This window comes from Branchiostoma belcheri, unplaced genomic scaffold (genome assembly GCF_001625305.1).
Source record: "Branchiostoma belcheri isolate BF01 breed outbred unplaced genomic scaffold, Haploidv18h27 scaffold41, whole genome shotgun sequence".
Lineage (NCBI taxonomy): Eukaryota > Metazoa > Chordata > Leptocardii > Amphioxiformes > Branchiostomatidae > Branchiostoma > Branchiostoma belcheri.
The window spans coordinates 123,580-147,396 of NW_017804032.1; the positions used below are offsets into that span (position 1 = coordinate 123,580).

At 41.5% G+C, this 23,817-nt stretch overlaps 3 protein-coding genes across 6 annotated transcripts; 1 reads left to right on the top strand and 2 right to left on the bottom strand.

Moving 5' to 3' along the window:
• Positions 1-29: 29 nt before the first annotated feature.
• Positions 30-15,515, top strand: LOC109477865 (protein ECT2-like). Of its 3 annotated transcripts, XM_019779307.1 has the most exons (23): positions 30-300; positions 1,224-1,312; positions 1,767-2,042; positions 2,828-2,935; positions 3,205-3,278; positions 3,680-3,707; positions 4,312-4,411; positions 5,226-5,344; positions 5,572-5,634; positions 5,944-6,196; positions 6,538-6,677; positions 7,070-7,189; positions 7,454-7,522; positions 7,808-7,918; positions 8,027-8,123; positions 8,361-8,647; positions 9,039-9,189; positions 10,126-10,286; positions 10,684-10,772; positions 10,983-11,175; positions 12,401-12,457; positions 13,247-13,321; positions 14,413-15,515. In XM_019779307.1, the coding sequence occupies exons 1-23, from the start codon at positions 291-293 to the stop codon at positions 14,503-14,505; spliced, it is 2,763 nt and encodes a 920-aa protein (XP_019634866.1). In that variant the 5' UTR covers positions 30-290; the 3' UTR covers positions 14,506-15,515. The 3 variants fall into 3 exon arrangements, with proteins under 3 accessions (XP_019634866.1, XP_019634867.1, XP_019634868.1); XM_019779308.1 differs by lacking the exon at positions 12,401-12,457; XM_019779309.1 differs by lacking the exons at positions 12,401-12,457; positions 13,247-13,321 and having other exon boundaries at positions 31-300.
• Positions 15,516-15,603: 88 nt separating this feature from the next.
• Positions 15,604-17,901, bottom strand: LOC109477866. 2 transcript variants are annotated; one of them, XM_019779311.1, is made up of 3 exons: positions 17,835-17,901; positions 16,644-17,552; positions 15,604-16,119 (listed from the first exon to the last, which is right to left on the bottom strand). In XM_019779311.1, the coding sequence occupies exons 2-3, from the start codon at positions 17,508-17,510 to the stop codon at positions 15,760-15,762; spliced, it is 1,227 nt and encodes a 408-aa protein (XP_019634870.1). In that variant the 5' UTR covers positions 17,511-17,552; positions 17,835-17,901; the 3' UTR covers positions 15,604-15,759. The 2 variants fall into 2 exon arrangements, with proteins under 2 accessions (XP_019634870.1, XP_019634871.1); XM_019779312.1 differs by having other exon boundaries at positions 16,644-17,567; positions 17,835-17,871.
• A 337-nt stretch (positions 17,902-18,238) lies between these two features.
• Positions 18,239-21,560, bottom strand: LOC109477912 (ferredoxin-like). Its single transcript, XM_019779378.1, has 4 exons — positions 21,480-21,560; positions 19,990-20,225; positions 19,339-19,430; positions 18,239-18,970 (listed from the first exon to the last, which is right to left on the bottom strand). Exons 2-4 carry the CDS (start codon positions 20,210-20,212, stop codon positions 18,770-18,772), a joined length of 516 nt encoding a protein of 171 aa, XP_019634937.1. The 5' UTR covers positions 20,213-20,225; positions 21,480-21,560; the 3' UTR covers positions 18,239-18,769.
• Positions 21,561-23,817: the final 2,257 nt, after the last annotated feature.

Genomic DNA, 23,817 nt, shown 5'->3' on the forward strand with positions numbered 1-23,817 from the left:
GCTAACGTTTCTTGTCACGTGATGTGCGAAAACCAATGAGGGCACTCGTTACACTTGCCAGTGACGTCATACAACGACCGCACAATTTCAAATTACTGGGTTAGCGATACTGTTCAAAGTATCGCCAATATTCCCGCTAATTAGTGTTTTTGTGTGTAATTTTGCAGATGAAGAACGTTAGAGAGATTCAGGAGTCTATGTAGACCCATTTATTGTGTGATCTTTGTTATTTTAATTGTTTATATCGCGTTTTGCTCTCCGTTTATACGCAGATCCCCAAGCTAAGGAAGATGGCGGAAGGTAAGCTTTACGTTTCTTTTGTTTCACTTTCAGCTGAAATTATGATCTTTTCAAGTTGAATTCTGAGCGACTTTGTATGTACAAAGCACAAATCAAAATTGCACATCAGTGTATTTCTGTCGTTGGTCTTTCTATTTTCTTCTGGTTATTTTGATCCTTGTTTTTGGGGGCGTCATGTGATGTAAATTTAGCATAACAACTGTAGCGTTTTAGTTTTTAATTTTAGTCCAGCATAATTTGGTCAAGTCCGGGCAAGTACGAACAGGCTTCAGATTTTGAAGTGGTCACTTAATTATAGAAGTGGTCAGGTAGTGCCTAGAAGTAGAACGCTTCCAAAATTTATTGTGCCTAGAAGTAGAACGCTTCCAAAATTTATTGTGCCTAGAAGTAGAATGCTTCCAAAATTTATCAGTATAGCTAATAATGATACGTATGAAAAAATTAGCAGTTGGGATCTATGTTCATGTATCCAAGCTTCTGAAGCGATTCAAGAGATGTAGGCTTTTCAGGCAGGAATGTGAGTAGGAGTGCTATTTTTTTAGCCTTGCATTTGATACACTTGTACTTTGAAATAGTTGTATATTGGCCTCCATATGTGTAAGAGGAAGATTTTGCGCTGCACATAAGTAAGTTATGATGTTTATCCGAAATTCTAAAACATTTTTTTCTTGACTCCTTTGAAGAACTGAGCATCTCATTGAAATTCTTGTGTCCAAATCTTGCAGACTGTTATCCAACGGTCAAAGGGGGATCAGGTGTTCTGTCTGTATTGGTCTGGAATATTTCTGCTGACACCCTATGGTCAAATGCCATTCCCTGAAATTTTACAGATAACTCTATAGTATAGAGAATTGTAGATTAGTCGGGGAACCCGGATACTGTACTGAATCTGTTATTGACTTGTGAAGTCCCTGTGTTTGCAGACATACAGGACATGGACATGGTAGAGACCAGGGTGTGTCTGGTGGGACCAGATGTGCAGAGTAACCAGACACTCACTAAAGCTTTACAGGTCAGTTTACATACATACATATAACACTCTTTCTTGTTTAGAATAACAGTTTGTACTTTATTCTTATCTTGTTACTTACTACTACTTTGAAAGGAAAAAAAAAGCAACACATGCTTATAAGTTATATCCCCTGTAATAAACATCTAAACGACCCTGTAATAAACATCTAAACGATTCTGCCCAAAGATCTTGTAGCAATATTGCAATATGATAAATGCTGAAAAAAACAGCATAAAATGCTGAGCCTGAGCTGGATTACTAGTATTTTGTATGCTTGATTGAAATTTATGTCCTCTTTCTGAAATTAGAGTTACGTTTGAAGGAAACTTGAGTCAAAGCTGAGACATTCATAACATTTCAATGTACAATGTTTGAAAAAAATGTACCGATTTGTGCAAAGGTTTGTTAATAATTATTGACATGTATATGTTGTTGACCTTGCTGCTCCCTACAGAAGCTGAACCTTCCTGTGGTAAAGTCCTCCACCGGAGAGGAGTACATGACAGACTCCGATGACTATGACACGGTTTTCGTCCTGGCAGAGTTTGAAGGGCCGGGGTTCGAGGCCCTGCACAAGTCGGACCTGAGGTCCCGGGTTCTAGGCCCGTCAGCTGTGGTGCGTTATGCAGAGATGGGAGATGGTCTTCCTAGTGTGCAGCGCCCCCTGTACTGCACTTCCATGAAGGACCTGATCCTCTGTTTTACTGGCTTCAGACAAAAGGAGCAATTGGTCAGTATGTCCCTTGTGAGAGATGTGGATGATTTATGTTATATTTGGGCTGCAATAACGTTTGATACAGGTTTTCCAGCCCGTGTGATAACTAGCTTTATGTCCTACCTGGCCCGCGATTACGTTCGATACGGGTGTTCCGGCCCGTGTGATAACTAGCGGTACAGCCCGGGGGTTCTTAACGCGTACGGCCCGGCCCTTCCAAATGTTCCATGGAACGATTCGAACGCGTTTCGCCCTAACCGCTTGCACCGCTTTCGAAAATTCTAATACAAAATTCGGACGTTGGAATTGATGTTGTTGCATTTGTTGGGTTTAGGGACACCAAATTTTCGCTCATTTGGCATTGAAAGGCGTGTTTTCTTGGGTTGGTATGACATAAATAAAATACAACACGGTGTATTCCGCATCACCCTCGGTCCCAGCCCTCCCGCGGATCGGATCTCCCTCCGGCCTTCGGCCGTCGGGCAATCCGACGCGCTGTCGGGCTGGTACCTCGGGTGATACGGAATACCCCGTGTTGTATTCTATATGTATCACACTGTGTTCCATCTAACAGTTATCACCCTGGCTTCCAAATGTTCCATAAAATAATTTGAATGTGTCTTGACTCTTGCATATGCCAAGTGCACCACTTACACTGTGTATAAGTGTTCTATATTTATATAATGAATTGATGATTCTTACAGTTGCACATTGTTAGTTTGAAGTGTCAAGTGCAAGTGTTATTTGAACTGTTATCGTTGGAGATTCATTTCTCATTGCTTTTTCTGTTGAAATTTCAGTCCCGTCTTGTTGACCTGGTACATTTTATGGGAGGCAGCATCAGAAAGGACTTCAGCACAAAAGTCACACATCTGGTAGCAAACTCTACATCAGGGGACAAATACAGGGTGAGAGGATATCTCTGTTTTACTGACAGTATCATACTGTACATCTTGAAACCTTTCTGGTGGTTTTATTCTCACTGTGACCTTTATGTAACAGCTGTAGTACCGAATTACAACTTAACTCACTTCTCCTCTACCGTGAAATTAAATCCAGTAAAAAATAGAGGAAGCTATAATACACTGCTCACACTTTGTCTGCTATTCTATAGTGTGATATTTAGATGACAGAAGTATGAAAATGCTAACAGGTCGTGATTCCCTCCCTCACCCAGGTGGCCGTAAGTCTGGGGACCCCGATTATGACTGAGGAGTGGGTACATCAGTCCTGGCAGAGAAGGCACAGCCCGTAAGTACTGATGGAAACATTTAGCATAGATTTTCATGTTATTCACCCGTATATTACTATTAGCCTGGCATTCAAGCTACTAGTATTCTATTATGGCTGCTGAAGTTCTTACGTTCTCGCTATTTGCGGAGAGGACAAAAGGTTTGGATTCCAGGCTAGTTAAAGAATATATCAGTGGTTGTGATACCACCTGCAAATGTTTGAGTGACCACTAACAATGTACATTATCTACAATATAGCTAGGTATAGTGCTGGCTTACCTTGTGTTACACTAGTACTAGTGCCTTGCTCTTCATTTGGTATTTTAAATCAAAGAATTCATAAACAAAAGAAAATTCTTGTTGAGTACATTGTTCTGCTGTCAAAGTCAACATTCAAAGATATCTTTCTTTTTTCTCTAGGGCTGCACTTAGCACTGATGAAGAAATGGTAAGTTTTCTATCCTGTAATTTATTGTTTTTATCTACACTTATGTGCAAACTTTCCCAGATGTTTTTGTATTGAAAAAGGTTCATGAGAAAAACAAGTACCTAGAGCTTGCTAGTAAGAAAACAAGCGGGTGAACAATAGTCTTTGTGTCAGTTCTTATGGAAAGAAAATTGACCCAAGCTGTGAACTTCCAGCGCAGGTTGACAGCTTTGGGAAGCCGTGAACAAAAATAGATAAAAGGTAGAAACAACAGGATTCAGCTTTAGGGTAATTTTTGTACTGAAGAACTTTGCACTTCACAACTCATTGTTAGCAATTAGAATAATGCTTTGGTCTTTTATATTGCTAAGTAAATGTGGACAAGAGTTTGTGAACGCAGATTTGCTAATTAAGTGTTGGTGTTAGTTCAGTAGGAGTGAGTGTTAACAGTTAACCGGTTCAATAGTGGTCCAAATGTGGCATAAACATCTTGTGAGGTTCACATCTAGAAATTGTATCCTAGAACTTAGTGAATTCAGATAACCTTGCTAAATTGTGCACTTTCTTTAATTTCTTTGACTGTATTTTGATGATACTGACAAGTTGATAAAAATTTGATTGACAGTTGAAGTACAAGATGCAGCCGTTTTTCTGCTGTATGCTGAGCTTCCATGGTTTCAGCCAAGAGGACACGGAACAGATGAAAGAGCTGACAAAAATGCAAGGTGAGATGACGGTTTTGTTTAAATCTTCAAAATAAAATATTCTTGATTCATACAATAGGGCCAGTCCAATTTAGTATCTTGGATTCACAGCTTCATTCAGGCTTGGAGTGAGGAAGCTTGTATTTTTTAACACAAACAGGTGATTGTTTTGCTTTAAAGCTGTGAAAAGACAGGTTGTTGTTGTCTAGCCCAACCTATATGCAAATGAGGCACATGCAAATGAGCCCAAGCTGCATGCGATTGGCTTACGATATGATTAGGTTCTTTCAGATGTGGGAACTGTCATTTCAAAGTTGTACCTCTGAAGGATGCTCCTCTGTGCACCAGTGCTCTGTCTCTGTCTTTTCATTCGGTCATGATTTTTGCAGGAATTGTCATGTCTGACTGCCAGTTGTTATTCTAGACCTACCAGTGGTTTTTAGAGCAGCCTAGTATTTTTATGAAGAAGTTTGCAATAGTATGCAGTGTTTATTTGTTGTGAGAATGAAGAGACATAGAAGTGACAGCTGCATTCATACTCTGCTGGGCAGTCCACTGTGTAAGTATGGAAAACAAATCAATATGTGCTTCTAACTTTTAGTGTGAGCCTTATGCCACACAAATTTGATGTCTTTAATCCATTTATTTTCTACTTTAATGTTTTAGTTGTTTTTCTGCAAAAATCTGAGAACCAGGAAGTTTGATTGGTGCGGCATAAGTTACCAAAAATTGTCAAACATCTAGTAGAAACTCAAAACTACTTGTAGCTGTGAGCATTCTATCTGTATGTTTGTTGTTGACTAGCATTGTTTACCGGGTGGATTTGTTGTTTCAGGTGGCACCTGCACACCTGTCGGTGATCCCAGCTCCACTCACCTGGTGATCGATGACTCGCAGGTGAAAGACTTCCCACAACATGTGGATGCCTCCAAGGTGTACGTCGTCAAACAAGAGGTATTTTCAACGGTTAATTTTTCTAAAAATGGGGCCATTTTACGCTGTCTTCTTGCCAAAGCAGTACTTGTTGCAAAAAAGTTGGATTTGTTATTACGTTCAGCAGCAAGGAAATGGGTAGTTCAATCTGTGCAATATGTTTGTAACCATAACAAATTATGTCTCTGTTATGACTATTGATGTATATTATTCCTTGCTAAGTAAAACTTTCCTGTTTTCCATTGCAGTGGTTCTGGGCAAGCATTCAGATTGAGGCCAGAGCGGACGAAATGATCTACCAGTTCAAGAGGGTATGATTTGTCTATTCTTCCAAATTTACTGCAGTTTCGTCAATAAATTCTGTGATTAAAAGTTACATTATAGTAGCTACCAAAGTTATATAATTACATGTATATTAGTAACTTGGTTAAAACTTACTATCGACATGCTACAAAAGATGGCTTATCTCTAAGTTTGACCTTGTTTGGGAGAATGTACCTGCAGTTTTCCTGTGAATGGCTAGGTGGCACAGATAAGTTATTATCTCGAGACACAAAAGCAACTTTGGAAGAAATTCAATGATTAAGTCTTTGTTAAATGTTTTTCTGTTGTTCCTGCAGATGGAAACCCCTGCCAGAGACCTGAAGCCTCCCCTCGGCAGGACGCCCACGTCGCGAGGCAGGAAACGCCCGCGTCTGAAGGAAACGACGGCGCTGCTCGCGCAGGACAGCGACAACGATTCCCCGCTGCTCCCCGCAAGGAAACGTCGGTCGGGCGCAGGCCCGGGAGGCAGCGATGCCAAGGCCATGATGTCCATGTCTGGGTCCTTCCTGGACTACACAGAAACACCTGAACGCATGATAGATGATGATGGTTAGTACCATTTTTTTACCATCATTTTTACCATTTTGGATTCTTTTAGTTTGCTGATTCAATGTGAAGTACTGCATAACAGCTTTAGGGAGAAGACATTTTGGGGCAAAATTTGGTTGCATTCACCGCTTTGAAAACCATTTCAATTTGGCTTTAGATTTTTAGCACACTTTTCGAAGTGTTCAAACATTTATCGGCAAGTTGTAAGAGTACAGATGCCCTTTTTTTAGTATAGATGTGACTGGTTTGATACTTATTCACATGTGATGTTTTCTTTACCTTATGATGAATTCTTTTTTTTTCTTGTTTTAACTATGAGTATGACATTCTTCCCTTATCAGATCTTGGCTTGGATGACTCCCCAGCCCCCACCCCTGTCCCCCCCACCCCACAGAAACCGCTCTCAGCCAGGCACCAGCGGGTGCTGGAACTCACACAGACGGAGAAGAACTACGTCAACATTCTGCAGACTATCGTCAGGGTACGCAAGCCTCATTTTTTTGTAACATATCAAAACTGAAAGAGTTTTCTTTAAAGTTAGCCCAGTAGGCCCAGTAGGCCACTGTTGCATTGGGAAAGGTACTTTTATTCAACAATGAACCTGTAAATACTGTACATAACATCTGTCTTCCCTGTCATGACCAGTGGGAGACTAGCTCTTTAGTGAGCTAAAACTGGATTGAGATCACTTTCATGACTTCACTAAGGTGTAAATGGGTATCTTGGGGTAGAACTAGAAGGAAAGGGATGGGTACGGTGTGCCCAAGATACAGTGTAACAACCCACTGTCTTCTCCTGCAGCCTCAAAAAGGTTGTGGAACTTTTATATTCAATACATAAACTTTCTCAATTGGATACCTCTCATTCCTTCAGGTGTTCAAGGAGCCCCTTGAAAACAAAGACCAGTTGGGAGGACTGCCGCTAGCTGCTGAGGAGGTGAAGACCATATTTGGCAGTATTCCTGAGATCCTGGACGTACACACCAAGCTCAGGGTTAGTACACACTCTTTAAATACTCTCCACATTTCTGTGGATTCTTTCAGTGGAATAAAAGTACATGTGCAATATATGGGAGAAGGACCTTTGTAAAAGTAATGTGTAATACTGGATCAGTGTGCACAGCAACTGCTGCATATTGGATTGATGGCTGGACTGATCTTGCATTTTTGGCATGGATGACACCTCTGTCATTTTCATCATTTGATGGACTCTGGTTTGAACGATAATGATTTTTCCCTACTTACTTTATTGTTACAGGATTCCTTGACTCAGCTTGTTGCTGACTGGTCAGAAGACAAGTCTATTGGAGATATCATCTGTAAATACGTAAGTCAAACCAGACTTCGACATTTAGCAACTCTTTCTAAAATGTCTTTCCAACATGATTGTTAACATCTATTTCAGATTTATCTGTTTTAAGATTAGATAGAATACTGTAGTAGATGTCTGTAAATAATTTCATCAGGTTGGTAAAACAATCTTTTTACAGTTGTAACACCTAGCTGCAATACAAAAGTGAACCAGTCAATATTGCCTATGTAAATGTAACTCTTATACACTGTATGTATTGCTGTTAGTAGATGATTGTGATATGGATTGTCTGTTTTACAGAAACCGTTGTTGCTGAAGGCCTACCCCAAGTTTGTCAACTTTTTCGAGATGAGCAAAGAGACCCTGCAGAAGTGTATGAGAACACAGCCACGTTTCCATGCTTTCCTGAAGGTTAGTAGTTTTCATGGCTCTGAAAACCTGGTCTCTTATATTGGACCAGGTGTTTAGGTTCCCTTTAATTGTATGCACAATTGTTGATTGTGATATTTTACCTCTCAGATCCAGCAGAGCAAACCTGAATGTTGTCGGGAGACACTTGCAGACCTGCTGATCCGACCTGTACAGAGGTTACCCAGTATCATCCTACTGCTCACTGGTAAGGAAAAGGGTTGTTTGTTTGTTTTATTTATTTATCCAGGAAAGACTTATCGCCTTCTGGAATTTTTCAAAGAATTTGTGTATTCCTAGAGTCAATATATCTAGCATTGTTAACAATTGTAAAAGTCAATGCTCTTAGCATGTACTTCAACTGCAAATGCAGCTTGAATTATGTTACTAATGTAGACATTTTAATGTGAAATTGAACCGTAGTTCTGTTGTTTTCTCACTCCAGATATCCTCAAGAAAACGGACAAGTCCAGCCCCGACCATCTCGCGATGGAACGTGCCATTGCCGCGATCAAGGAAGTCCTGGACCACATCAACGAGGACAAGCGGCGTACGGAGGGGCAGGTTCAGATGTTTGACGTGGTAAACGAGGTGGAGGGCTGTCCTGCAGACGTGCTGTCCTCTCACAGACAGTTCATCGGGAGGGTGGACGTGCTGGAGCTGGGGGGAGAACACGAGCTGTGTGGGAAGGGAGAGTACCTCACCCTGTTCCTCATGTCGGACCTGTTAGAGGTAAGTTGGAATTAAGACCAACAAAATGTTGGCAAAATTTTGCGTAGCACTTTAGCAGAATGTCTCATATTCATGTTTAAGGATGACATCCTGTCTATAGTTTACAAAAGTTTTGTCGGAAAAGATATAATCTGCAACAGGCAAAATTCTGACATTCAACAAAATCCAGGAAAAATCATGGTTTCTTGCAGGTTCAGTACATTCTGCTTATGTGCTGAAAAAGGCCCTCAATCCATGGTACAACACATGTAGTGTGAAACACTGTCAATTCACATCTTTGACTTTGTACAATTAAAAAACCAAATGCCATTTCAGTTATTTTAACTATCAAGTTACAGTAACTTAGCCATATCTTAAGCTTCAACTTCAAGGCTCTTATTTGGTTTTCCAGGTATCCAAGAAGCGACACAGCATGATGGCAGATGTGAAAAGCGTGTTCAAGAGTCCAGGGCTGCTGAAAGCCCCTACAGGCCCCCTCAAACATGTAGAACTCTTCAACCTGGCACACATCAAAAGGGTTGTGGACATCAGAGACACAGAAGGTAAGTCACAGCCCAGTATCATACATAGTTACAGCTTTGTAAAGTGGTGGCAGCTAGCTATATTACAGCAAACAAACTTTTACACCCGAAGTTTGTGCATCTACCTGCAGGAGTTGTTTTAAGCTAGTGATAATGCCCCCCCCCCAATGAGTTCCACTCTAAGATGATTCCTGGAAACTATGAGTTTTTGAACACCCCAATTCTTGGTGGATAAGTCTGAGATTTTCGAAGGCATGACTGTGTCTTTTATTTATGACGATTTACCACATTTGTGGAAGGATTGACATAACAGGTGACTATCACCTTTTCAAAGATGTCAAACCTGAGACCAGACAGTAATGTTTGAACCACTCACACCGGGAAGGTCCCCTACTCTTTTCGATAAGTGCGGTGGGTTCTTTAACGTGCGTGGGGTGTGGCTCTCCCAAACACGGGACCTCCATTTAACGTCCTATCCGAGGGACGTCCCTAGCCGAAGCTAGGTACTCATTTTCACCTGAGTGAAGTGAGGAAAGTCGTGTAAAGTACCTTTCCCAAGGGTACAACGTCGCGGCGCATGTTCGGACTTGTTCGGGTACGACCCGGAATCGAACCCGGGTCTCCCGTTTCGTAGTCCAGTGATGTACCACTACACCACACGACGCCACATGATCTTTTCTGGGCTGGTATTAGGTACATATCCACCAGTCTATTGGCCATTTTGTACATTATGCCTATATAGTCTGGACATTTTTTGTCTGTCTTCCAGTGACACCCACTGTAGATTTCTTTTCATTTCCATTTCATAGTTGCTCGTACAGAATCTTGCTGCTGGGCTCTGTACTCTTTCCAGTTTATCTTTGTCTTTCTTTGTACATGTATCCCATACATATTCTAGGTTTGATCTTACAAGCGACATGTGAGTAGTTGTTGTCACTTTTTTCTTTCAACACACAGAATGCAAGAATGCCTTTGGGCTGGTTTACCAGGCCCCAGGCACAAGTAGTGAGGAGGTCTGTCTGTATATGTTCACTCTGCTGGGAGAGGAGACCACCAAGAAGGCCTGGCTAAAGTCTCTCTGTAGACACATGGCCAACACTACTTGCAAGGCAGATGCTGTGAGTAGTGACTTGTGGATGTTTCATGTTTTCCTCAAAGAAGGTTATGTCTTTATAACTTTTATCAGACACTCTAACTCTTTTAGAAGCTCTCAACGGACTGCCACAAGATTTATCATACGGCTAAATCTTTATCTAAGAAATGATAAGAAGAATTGATGGTTGGTCACCTACCAGCTTTCCTTGGAACTGCAGATGCATTTTTTGTTGCAGGTATTAAAACAAAAGGGATGACTGGATTTTTATAACCTTTGGCTAGATCGCAATTCGGTATACTAAAATGTTACATCATTTAGTTTTGTAATACAACATGACAACCTCTACCTTAAATACTGTGGGTTATTTGGTACATTTTCCCTGATGTTGACTTTCTGTTCTTGCTTGTTTTTGCTTGCAGGAGAACTTCCTACACAGTGTAAACCCAGAGGATGTGGAGTTAGACAGGAGTGCCATACTGAACACAGTGGGCTTCAACAAACTAGCCAGGTAAGGATGGGTGGACACTGGAACACACCGGTACATGCAAATACTAAAAAGTTATATGTGGTTCTGAAAGCAAGAAATCACAGATTTACATATATTTAGATGTTGATAAGAGGATCAAGTGTTGGAACTAAGGCTTAAACAAGAATCAAGATAGGATATACATGTATCACCTGTTGAGATCAAACATGTTTTATTCATTCATTGTTGCAGGGGTTTCTCCAAGAAGGCCAAACGGGTCACTCGGCAGTTTTCCTTCAGCAAGACGCCGCGGCGGATGATCAACCGAGCGGTCTCCATGGTGATGAGCCCGGCCAGGGGGGGCATGCCGATGCAGCGAGAGGGGTCCGAGACCCCCCTGGGTGACTTACAGGGAGCACGCATGGCGAGCAGTATAGACCTACAGGTAATGAATAAGGGCATTATATCAGTTATAACCTGTCCACCCCTTTAAGAAAATGGTGTGATCCTGAAATTGCAAATACAACAAAAAACAAAAGTTTGCTAAAAGTTGCCAAGACTGGTAGGTACCGCTTTCTTACAGGGGTGGTAAGGTCATCCCATTTGGTACATTTTGACGGACAAAAAGGAAGATGATATTTCTAAACATCATGTTTCCCACTTGATGTTTTTCTCCTAAGTACTCTCACAATGCTACTCAAAAGCCACTTTTTCTTGTATCTATGTTTTTTGTTAATACTTCAATGTCTTTACAACTGAGTTTCTTCCTTTAAATTTTTTTGAGCAGCTACAACTAAGTGTGCATATATGTATAGCTACTTGGTATACTGTGTATTGTGTTGGACTCTTGCTTTTGCATTGTTTTCTGTATTTTGCTTCCTGCATGGTCTCTTTTGCATCATGGTAGACTAGCCTTCCTTATTCACTTTGCTGTTTTGCTTTTCTGGTCCTGCTTTTACTCAAGGTAGAGGGCATCTGCTGTCTATACCAAGTAGCATTGCTGGTGTGCAACTACACTATAAAACCTATTAATAACCATGCACATTAAGTGGTGTCAAACATAAAGCTCTAACAACCTTAAAATTGACACAGACTATTTCCTTTAATTGTAATCATCCTAACAGGCGAAGGCTCAAAGTGTGCTAAAAAGGCTGGTCCTTTTCTAATCTTTATAATGATAATGATAATGATATAGAAAAGAAATAACTTCCTAATACTCCACTACATCCTGGAGTGGAAATTAATTAAGCGGCTTTGCTTGAATAATAGTGTAGGGTGTTTTTACTTGCTTTCCGTATCACTGAAGCAGGCAGCTACTGACAGCTTTTGGTGTCCATGATTTGCATTTCAGTGGACCATTGCTCAAGTGTACACATCAGTTATCAGCACAGTTATCATCACTTTTTGTTTATTCTTCTGTTATTCTCTTATGTGAGCTATGCACACTTCCTCGAGTATTTTTTAGGGATCAGAATATGAGTAGAGTACGATTCACTGAAATCCAAACAACTGTGCATCATCTGGCTTCATGTTGGTGTCTTTTTAAGTTTTTATACAAAGATGCTACATATATACTGGCTATACCTAGTTGGTGTGAGGTGGTGGCTAGATAGAGTTAGTATAGAAGTGTTAACCTGTGAAAAGCTGGAATCTTGCATGTATTCCATCAGGGCTCCTACAACAGGAGGGTTCATACGATCGGGGCCAGGCTGGCCGGGGACAGTAAGGTACGCTCAGGCTTGTGTGTGCTGACAACTTTTAAACAATAATCTCCAAACTGCAAGCAGATTATGACAGCATCTAGTTTGGACCTGCTGTGCTTGAACCTCACCATTCTGAATCACCTGAGGAATAGCATAAGAAATAAGCATCAAGATATACAGAAGCTCTTTCCTTTGACAGTTCAATTTAATTCTCTGAATCAGTGGTGGCCTATATGGTGTGTGTATTGAGCCAATCAGAAGTCCTGTCAGTTAATTTGATCAATGAGGCTGGTGTGCACAGATGCAATGGATAAACTAAGCTGCTTTTGCTCCACTTTATAATTGATGATCAAAGACTTGCAACAATTAAAATGGTAAGAACTTTTAAAAAACAAAACTGATAATGCTTTTAATGCACAACATATGTGTTAAACTATTCCTTAAAGGCTTTGGAATGGGACCTAGTTTTAAATTCAGAATTATAAATGCAATTATTGCACACAATGTACAACTGCATTCATATCGCAAAATAGTTTGCTGGGCCAAATACTGTACTGTACAAGTAACCTTGAAGTTTTTGTGACTAGGAGAAGATCCAATGGTCGTACACAGACTGTATCATTGTACTACTAATTTACATGTACTAAACTGTGTGGTCTCACATCCCATTGTTAACTCAGTCATAACCAGTGATTAGATGTAATCTAACAATATTTGGTGATTAACTGTGACACAAAACTGTTATGCACACGTATGTGGTAAGGCCTTACCATCCCCTAGAATCAACCCCCCCTCCCCCTGCCGTTGTTTCAGATTGTGCGCGCACATGACAGATTGTGGCGGCGGTCACCGGTTCTTACCGGTGTAGCACGCAGAAAGTCTGGTCAGGTAGGTGGATCTGGACACGCAGTGTCCTGGCTTGGCGTGGTTTGGCTTGGCAATGTACTTTGTAGTTAGTAGTACCCTCTTTGTACTACTGTAGTTAGTAGTACTCTCATCTTTGGATGTCCTCTTAATCAAGATTCAGTAGGTTTAGGAACCTAATTAGTAATAACCTATCATAGATATCCACAGTAAACTCAGCCTGATCTCAAAGTGCAGTAGGTTGCTAGGAGGAGGTAAAAAAAATCGCCAATGTTTTTGATAACAGGGAATCTTGAAAGGTAGCAACAGGTTTGAAGATTGGAGGGTCATTTGAATGTGATGTGGAAAATGTGACCAAAACAAAGAATTAGTATTCAAGACGTCATAGGAGAGGCCGTGTGTTGTAATACTTGTAGGTTTATCTTGTAGGTTACTACAGTGTGATGCAGTGAAGTTGTGTGCACATTATGGTGTTGGTTGTGTGGTGTGTTGTTCTATTGTAGTTCTACTTCTAGAAACAGTCAACCATAATGAAAATTAAGAGAAAGCTTCAGAGAAACTGGCGCTGTCATCCCCCATAAACTTGAATCAAATCATCTTCATCTTTCTCTTTGGTCTACCTCATCTCACATGTTACTAACCATTTGTTTTACTCACATCACAGCACTTCATTCTAACATACATGTTCCTCTGTTGTCACTTCAAATTTCTGTGGGTTATCTAATATTCATTGAACCTTTCAAATACTAGACATACATTACAAGAGATAATGCTGCCCCATTTCACTATTTCAGTGAATATATTTGAATATGTTTTTATCACTTTAAATGATCCTTATTGTTCATACATACATTCAAATCAAACTGTACAAGTACATGTACAGAATACTCTAGTTTTGCCACGTCACCCCCATCTTTTTGAAGTCCAAAGTCATGTACTAGTACTTTACAAATTTAACAGAAGTTATTGAATCTATTTTTGTCTATATAGAATACAGAAAACGTCCATGTATCGCTATAATTCTAAAGAAACTATTGGCATTGGTACTGCTGATTTATGTGTTTGAGACATTACATGTGGTAACCTGTCATTGTCCTCTTCCATCCTTCCTCCAGCATGCTCCCATGTCTCCAATGGGCACACTGGTCACCCCTAACAAGAAGACCAAGAGTGTGTCTCTTGGACACAGCGCCTCCAAGCGGCTATAACTGGAAGTGCAGCCCGTCAGAATATCCCATCAAGCAGCACTACTATATACTACTTCAACCAGGAGTTCCTTCATAGGAGGAAAATATGTAAACTATATGTATCAAAGATTGCCTTGTGATATATTTTACAACCCTACCACCAACATGGATTTGGAATAACTTCAGGAAATTAGCATAATGTATTCATAAACTAAGAAACCCATCATAGTAAAGCATATTATTGTCTAGATACTTAGATGATACAAATTATTTCATAATGCTTTTCCTAAAGTAACAGTCTCATACCTAACTGTTGTATGACTTTCACGATTATTGGTATTTTATATATGACATACGCATTATAAAGTTAAGCTCCTCAATCATGTGCAATTAATCATATTCGTGGCAATGGCGGTAACACCACATGGTTGTTGTAAAGCTATCTCACTTTGATGGAGTTTAAAAGTAAACAGTTGCTTTACTTCAAGTTCAACAGATGGGGAGTTGGATGCTGTTTTTGGCGAAAAAAAGTGTACATAACGATTGGTAAATTTACTGGATTTTCTTTCATTGTATATTTTATCTAAGTGTATCATAGTCCTTTGATTGGTGTCTAGTTGCAAAACCTTTCAGATGTTTCATTTAGAAACTGAAAACAAATATTTTCCAACAAAAACATTACTGGAATGTAATACTATTTCAGTCTACTGTCAAGTTAATCTGCACATTTACAAGTAACATTCATTGTATAGGTGAAAGAAGTAAATTTGGCAAAGGAGTTTAGTATCCTTTATAGAAAAGTTTCTTTTAAAAGAGTTTTGTTTGCTGTATTTGTTGCATGAAGCCATATTAATAGGAAATCATTGTTTCTCTATCATTTACAATCTTCTGCATAATGTATTTAATAAATTTTTATTAATTTGTGAGCTCGACATACGGTATACCTTTGTAACTTTCACCCAACACTCGGCCTGGCGATTTACTGAGTAAAGAGGGAGAGTGTACACTTACTGGGAACTAAGACAGTGGAACTATTCACTAATCAAAATAAATGTATCTTTCATGATCATGCTGTTTTGTTTGGTTTTTACTGTAATAGTAACTTGTAGAAATCTCAAAATCAATGTAAAATTTTTGTATTTTATTTTTGCGGGGCCTAACTTGTCCACTGCAAAATTATGATCAAGAAGAACATATTCACCACAAATATGTGTTTTGTGCTGCACTATTGGTTCAGTTGTGTACTCAAAACCACCAAATTAAATGAAATGAGACTCAAATGAGGTTTGACTCCCTGAGCTCTTCTACAGAGTCTCTAAGCCTCTCCATGGAAGCCTGGTGACCTACAAAACAGTCATACGAGGCCATGCACTGAACCAGTCCTAATACGCGTTCTGCAAGGTAGTCTGCACGCAGTATGTCCAAACTGTACCCTGGCAGAGCCAGTCCGTACTTCTGGATGGTAGCGGTCAGTACGCCGTGGTAGTGCGCGAGGATTTCATCGACGTGCCGCTGTCGTAGACTCCGGTCGGTGCTGGAGAGAAGGAGTAACGCCAGGTCGGAGCTTGGAGACGCACGGCACACGAACTGCCAATCCACCAGCATGGCATCTACTGGGACTCCAGCATCGTCTACCTGTTAATTATACAACAGGCTGTTACAGATGACTGTATACCTAGTCATAGTAATACATAACAATACAAACAATATACAGTACCTATAACCTCACTTTAAAAGAAGCTAACTACAATCAATACTGTAATAATGGGTGCCATGCTATTTGGCAATCAAAAGAGCCAAAGGGCTATAAAGGCTAGCTGATGAACTGGTTTGTATTGGGTGAAAAGAGTTGTGGGCTGTCATACATCACTAACTGAGAGGCAGTCAACCGCCAATCAATATTTTTTGGTAATCAAAGGAGCCAATGGGAGCTAGAATAGGATAGGCAATAAACTGGTTTGTGAAATTGTTCTTGTGGGCCTTTGTACATCACTAGCTTTGCTGACAGCTATGATGACATAATCTCCAAACAGATCTTAGGGTGGCAAAAGACCCTAGCATCTGCTTGGAGATCAGGGTGGCGTATTGGACCCTCTCTGGCCAACGGATATTGTCTTTTGCCACCCTGGTATCTGCTTGGAGATTAATGATGACATTACCTTAAACATGATGTTGTTAGCCCAGCAGTCCCCATGACACAGCACCATGAGTGGACCCTCTGTCTCGCTTCCCAGGATGCCATGCACACGTTTACCCAGTCGCCTCAGCAGCGACACCAGTTCTGATTGGTCAGGAAAGGCCGTTGCAAACTGGTCCACCCCGTCGTGAAACGCCTGAGAGATGGCAGAATTCGCAGCTTCTTCCGATGCATCGAATAGCCAATCAAACCCAGTGGAAGGCAGCTGTCCACGTTGCATGGCTGAATAGGAGATGGCGTGGAGTTTGGCCAAAGCAGATACTGTAAGTTTTATCTCTTCAAGCAATAGCCCATCTGAGAACTTCTTAGTGAAGAAGCCCTTAGACTGTAGGTTATCCAACACAAGCACAGACTTTCCTGAGCTGTTGTCATATGCTGCATGGTAACACCTGGGGACTGGAAGCGGTACTGCAGTACCTTCCTCCTCACCTGACCTCACAACCTTTGACCCTGTGCCCTCTAACCTTTCAACCTCTGACCTGAGAGCTGGCAGTGCCAGGTTGTAGTAGTTGACCTCTATGCTGTCAAACCGCAGGTCGTGCACAAGTTGACTTATATCCGGGTCATTCGTGGACATCTTCACCATCAGGTGGGTTGTCATGGGCGTGTCACCCACTGTTCCCATGGCAACCAATGCAATCCTGTTGCTAAGGAACCCCTGTCCTGGGCCTACAGTACCTTGACCGTCCAGACTTTTGACAACAACTTGGGCAGAGTTGTCATCAGTATCTTCTGTGTTTCCTTGGTTGGAAAAATACCTACTCAGTACTTCCTGTACCCAAGGAACAGTGATGTGCTCTTTGGAGGTTGGGATTTCCGTGAAAGACATGCTGTATCCCAATTCTTGTTTCACCTGAAGCCAAGGACGTTGCTGAAACAGAAGGTACTTTGGAAACGATTTGTAACATCGAGCATCGTGTAATATTTTTAATACTGTACATGCGCACTCAGAAATGTGAAATGTATCAACCTCCCTCCCCCCCCCCCTCTTACATATACACAGTATTGGCACGACGACTATTTTATTTGGGCAAAACATTTGATGTTGTCTTCTCGATTTGTTTTGCCAATTCTTACAAACGTTGTTGAGACCTGGTTACCATTTTGGACTGTATGTAAAGTTAACATGTATATAACGTAATACCAACCGTACCTGATGAAGTCTTCTCACATCGAAAGCAACCTTATATTCTTCCGGTTACCTGGTTCGCGCGAGCGAGGCCAAAGGTCAATGTCCTGATATGACCCAGTGAACCAGTCCATACTTTACCCTTTGCCCAGAATGCCCGCCCGGGTAACTGTTTTACGCAGCTGGTGGTTGTAATTATAACGAGTTACCCATTGCATTTACCTATCATTTTATTGAATGTGAGAACTCATCAAGAACGCGTTTATTATAGGTTTTCCCGTTTAAGAATTGAAGAACTGTCGACTAAGCCAAATTGGCTAAAAGTCTCTGCATGAGTTCATTCATTCACTCACTCACTCACTTTTATTCATTCATTTATTCATTCCCATAGATACCTGAAACAGAATTCGAAAGGACAACATACACAGTTTGTGTTAACCAATTTATTTCCCTTAGAATTATAATACCGCATATTTGGTTAGTAGAGAGAAAACTGTAAAGTGAATGAACAATGATATTCATGGCAATAATTCAAACCTTCGAGGCATCTGTATATAATATGTAGAAACTTATTACTTATTCTTGATTTACCACCATAGTGAGTTACAATATATCTTTTTGGCCTCCAAGCTAAGGCTTTTTATTCTTGTTGATATTTTCTCATATGACCATAGACTAGAGTTTCCGGATTTAATGTTTCTTTTTTGTTCTTTCATGTGTCTGTTACTTATTTTGTATACGTATCATCGTTTTCTTTTTGTGCATACTTTGAAAAGTCAATAAAAAAGTTTATTCGTATCGGAAGAATGAACACCACCTGTTCAATTTTTCCGAGATACTCTAGCTACCCCAGCGATCATGTGCGTTGACACCTAGCGGTGGACCCACTCCCCTGGCCAGTCAGCCCAATTTTTGCCGAATTCTACCACCCTAACCCCCTTAGGAAAGCCTGGTGGCCCTTAGTAGAGTGCCTCCTCCTGGTGGGTTGTGATGACCACGTCGCTGGTTGGGCAGGCAATACAGGTCAGGACGTACCCTTTCGCCATCTGGTCATCGTCCAGGAAGGACTGGTCACTCTGGTCCACGGTGCCGGACTCGATCTTACCGGCACAGGTGGAGCATGCGCCCGCCCGGCATGAGTAGGGGATGTCAAGTCCTTGCTGCGTAGGAAAAAAGATGCAATTGAATGATAATACTATTCAATGTACTGACAAGACTCTTGCGTCCTAAAACCCATACCTAGCTACCTAACTATAACTTTGGTTATACGTGTACAGGATGACCAAGTAGGAGTATGTATGAGGTTGTATAGAACTTTTGACTCAAATATCTAGTTTCCCTGTCTACTTTTTGGTAGAACCTGCACTGATGCAGCTATTTCTATCTCTTAGGCCTAGGGTTGCCCGTCTCCGATCCAATACGGCCTGTGCCTAGACCTCTAGATCTCTACTATTCTTTTTCAAAAGAAGTTTCAGAAGTCTTAAGAAAAAACAATGAGAAGAAACAAAGAAAACAAGGAAAATGTTACCTCTTCTGCCACGTCCAGGATGTAACTATCGTCAGGACAGTCAAACACGCGCTCTCCATCCGGGGTCTTGAGGGTTACCTTGTACGTGGCTCCTGATATGCAATGGAGGTTATAATTGAGATTTATACAACCTGTACTTTGTTTGATGTCATTTCTTGACTTGCCATGACGACATGTGTTTATATACAAGATGGCCAAGCAATGACGTCACCTAATATCATTATGAGGGCACCCATGTCATATATAGATTGCAGGTTAAAACCAAAAACGTCCTTGGTGAAACAGAAAAGTTCTTATTGTTGTGATATTAAGCAAAGTTAGACGACACCCCTCCAACTCTCTGTGTTAGACTAGTCCATATCTGAATATTAAGTAGCTCAGTCTAGTAGAGTAACCTAAGACTCTCTTTCTGCCTGGACTCCAGACTGAGCACATCCACGTTTGTACCGTTACTAACCCTTCCGGATTAAAGCATCTAAAAAGGCAGTTCAAGGTCTCTGTCCAAGTCCACTGTCGAGTTCAAAGAGTACATCAGTTATGGAAGAATAGATACAGGTTAAAGGACAGCTGGAACAAATGGGAAGAATTATGACTCGCCAATACCAACAATTTACATACACCCCCCCCCCCAAAAAGGGATCAGAAATCCACCTCCACGCGTGCGCACATTGACGTCCAGAGTCCCCATATCCGGTATCCCGGAGCCAATCAGCGTGGCGTCGTCCTCTAGCGGTTTCCCCGAGTAGTACAGGATCTGTTGATCCACGGGCAGACCCTCCACCTTGAAGACTCGCTCCTTGATCGTTCGGATGGTCTCCTCTCCTGTTATCCCCAGAAGGCCGTAGTTTCGCTTGCTTTGCACGAACAGATGCATGGCGATGGCTTTCCTGAAACCACATTCATTTCTAACCGTTTAAAGAGAGTTTACTTCAACAGGTAACAGCTTTTGTGCAGCAAAGTTGATGGAATAGTAATGTACCTACATGTAAAAATTGACTACTATGCTAAATCAACACTGTTCATCATCCTTTGCAACCCTCTTTTTTTCTAATTGACCTAGAAAAACCAAAAGAAGAATGGGTCCATTGAGAAGTGAGATATTTACGTTCTAAGTATATTTTGTAATCATTGTGAAATTACTTGCCTCGGGCTGTTGCTATGGTAACGAGTCGATTGAATAGCAAAAATTTAACATAACCGGTTGAACGAAACGTTTGGTTTCAAATTACCAAAAGGGTGGAAAAATTTTTAATTCTAGAGACAAAGAACGAATGTGTACACCCAGTTGAAATAATTGCGTTTTGAGATTTTATCTTGTCTGAATAATGAACGTCCTGGGGTTGTTATCATGTTAACGAGTCGCACGGCAAAAAGACTTGCCTTGTGCGACATCAAGTTTGTCTTCAGTACAACTATCTTCACCACTACCCCACCATAATGACTTTACCCGACTTCTACTAAACCAAAGTTTGCGGCAGGTTGGAAGCAGTCACCGAAACGTAAGCAAGATATGCCAGCATCTGGTTTTCAAGAATGCCACCATAGTCCCCTACCCTCAGACATGAGGGCGGACCTAGGTAAAGGTAATGTGAAAGAAAATCCCTTTATCCAGTGAGTCTAACCAGTTTTAGGCCGCGCCCATCTTTCGCGACGACATGTACATGTCACAACAATTTCTCATCCAATATTATAACAGTCTGCAAGTTTTATGTAAAAAAAACCAGGTTTCTGCTCGCCTTGATTGCTGCTGCGCCGTCGCGGCGGTCAGTGCATTCTCAAACGTACTGAACGTCAGTGACAGTTTTGCAGACCCAGTGCATCTGTGCTATTTCGTTCCTTCCAAGGGATTTCACGGGCGAGCGCGCTTTCCGTGCTTTTCTCAGATCAAGGATATCTCGTCCTCATGCTCAGACGTAACTTTGGTAGGTCAGCGCGTTTGCTATGCTGCGAACGAAGGACGGACGTTCCTGGACTTGGGCCGAACCTTACAGAGGTTGAAATATCCAGCTGATATTTCCTCGCTTGTTGGGAGGCTAGGAGTGTAGTCAGCGACTTCACACATCCACAAAACTGTTCAAAGTGATAGAGTAGAAAATCGAATAAGATAGAGCAATACGATTTTCTTGGAGATTTCTTCTCACCTTTTTTCAGACGCTGTTCTTGCTCAATGTTGTCTTGGCGGCTTGTCTCCACCCAGCTGCTCTTCCGATCTTGCGACTGTCTTTTTGCCTGGTTCAGCTTCGAATGAACAGGTCAAGCAGGTTATGGGGGACTTAATGCGTCATAAACACATGACAAGCACGTGACACGCAAGTCTAACCTGCTTGGTTACATGCCATTCTTTTTTGATAATCTTTTTGAACAGTTTTGTTCAATCTTCTGCTTTGCAATTTTTTCATTACTTAATTATAAGTCTCAGAGTTTCCCATGGCCGACGAGTCACACTTTTGAGTAACACAAGTAGACGAAGAGACAACTTTCTAACGCCAATTATCTTTCGGAAAAGTCTCTACCAAACTCTATGGGTTTAATTGCTGGAAACATATTAGAAATTGGTCAATTACATTGGCTTGGTTGAAGAATGTACCTGACAACCATAGAGGCAACCAACGTTCGAATGAATTGTCATGTCCTAATTAGCTTTGTACTGTCATGCTCTAATTTGCTTTGACTGCATTTTCAGTCCTATGCGTGCAGTGTTTCTTTAGCCTGCATGCGGTACACTAAGGCTTTAGTATTGTCCCTGACTGACTTTGTATAGTATACATATACGTAGGTCATGCTAATGAGACTTGGTTCAAATTTGTCGTGCACGGTGATCTACATACGAGTACAGTCTAAAACTTTGATTTAAGGGCCAAAGTGCCTAATGTTTTCAATCAATCAAAAATACAAAAGACAAGCCTGACATACGCAGCAAACATCATAAAAACGTGTGCTATAACTTGTTTACTGAAAACGTGGGAGTTTTGTTTGTCAATCCATTAGATATCATCCGGCCACCATTTTTGCATGCATATATGAATACAGCAGTTTTGCAAAAACCTTCTCATGACAGTTGTGCGACAATATACACTGGACAAAATCTAAGTCCTGAAACAGCATGTTTGTGAATGACCTTGTGGCCGGACAGCTGCTGTCCCTGCTTATGATTTGCTGTGCCAATGTTGTCCCTTATGAAGTCCGCAAGAAGAACGAGGGCCTCTATCGCCTGTTCTTGGCCGATGCTGGAATTGCTGTTGGGCTCTTCTACTGCGGCAGGTATTAGAAACCCCGTGTGTACTATGTTCTGTCGTGTACATAACATGTATAATCACAAAGGAAGGTATATATAAGCTAGTGCGGACATTTTTTATTGGTGTCAATATGACACTCATCTTATGTGATTTATTGGGAAAAATCTGTCGTTATGCTGTATATGTAACTGTTTTTTTTCTTTGGTACATGTCTCAGGTCAGCTGTGCTTCTGTTTGTGTCTGCGGGTGTTGCCTGTGTTCTGTTATGTCCCATCACTGGACGACATGGACCACGGTATGTTATGTCAATCCACCACAGCATGCTTTGTGGTAGCCGTGGCGACTCTTGATTCGGGCTTACATATTTTTTTGCATTACCCTCAGACAAGAGTCGTGGAAAGATCCATTGGCAGAACTGCACATTTCCCGTTGGCTGCCCGATGCTCCGTTTTTGACCCGGTTTTTTGCTGTCCCGGGCTTCCCTACAATATAACTCCACAATTGGCCGGGTTGCCGATGTTTAGATCAGCCTAAATATTCCACAGCGCGACAGAAAAGTACTAAAATAGCTAGTCGGCACAAGGTGGCGGCCATCTTGGAAATAGTCGGGAATGTCCGCTACCGCCGTCGGGAACGTTCGGTAGGCTTTCCGGAAATGATCGGAGCGCTTTCGGTCGGGCTTCGGTAATCGTGACGCTACCGAGCGTTCCCGACGGCGGTAGCGGACATTCCCGACTATTTCCAAGATGGCGGCCACCTTGTGCCGACTAGCTATTTTAGTACTTTTCTGTCGCGCTGTGGAATATTTAGGCTGATCTAAACATCGGCAACCCGGCCAATTGTGGAGTTATATTGTAGGGAAGCCCGGGACAGCAAAAAACCGGGTCAAAAACGGAGCATCGGGCAGCCAACGGGAAATGTGCAGTTCTGCCAATGGATCTTTCCACGACTCTTGCTGAGGGTAATGCAATGTAAGCCCGAGTCAAGAGTCGCCACGGCTAAACTGGGTAGAGCCTTGGCCAATGTCGACTCGGACTCCCCTTTATTTGTGGACGCATTATATATAGGGGACCAGGGCATGTGGGAAACACAGGGAATACATACCTTTTAAATGCGTTCTTCATTACATGTAAGGTATAGGTAATTTTGTCAGTGATCACCTTTTCTCACAAAGCGAGATACCATATCCAGTTCAGCTCGAAAAAAAGCCTGTCAATTTACCGTTAAGCGTTGCCGACCGTCC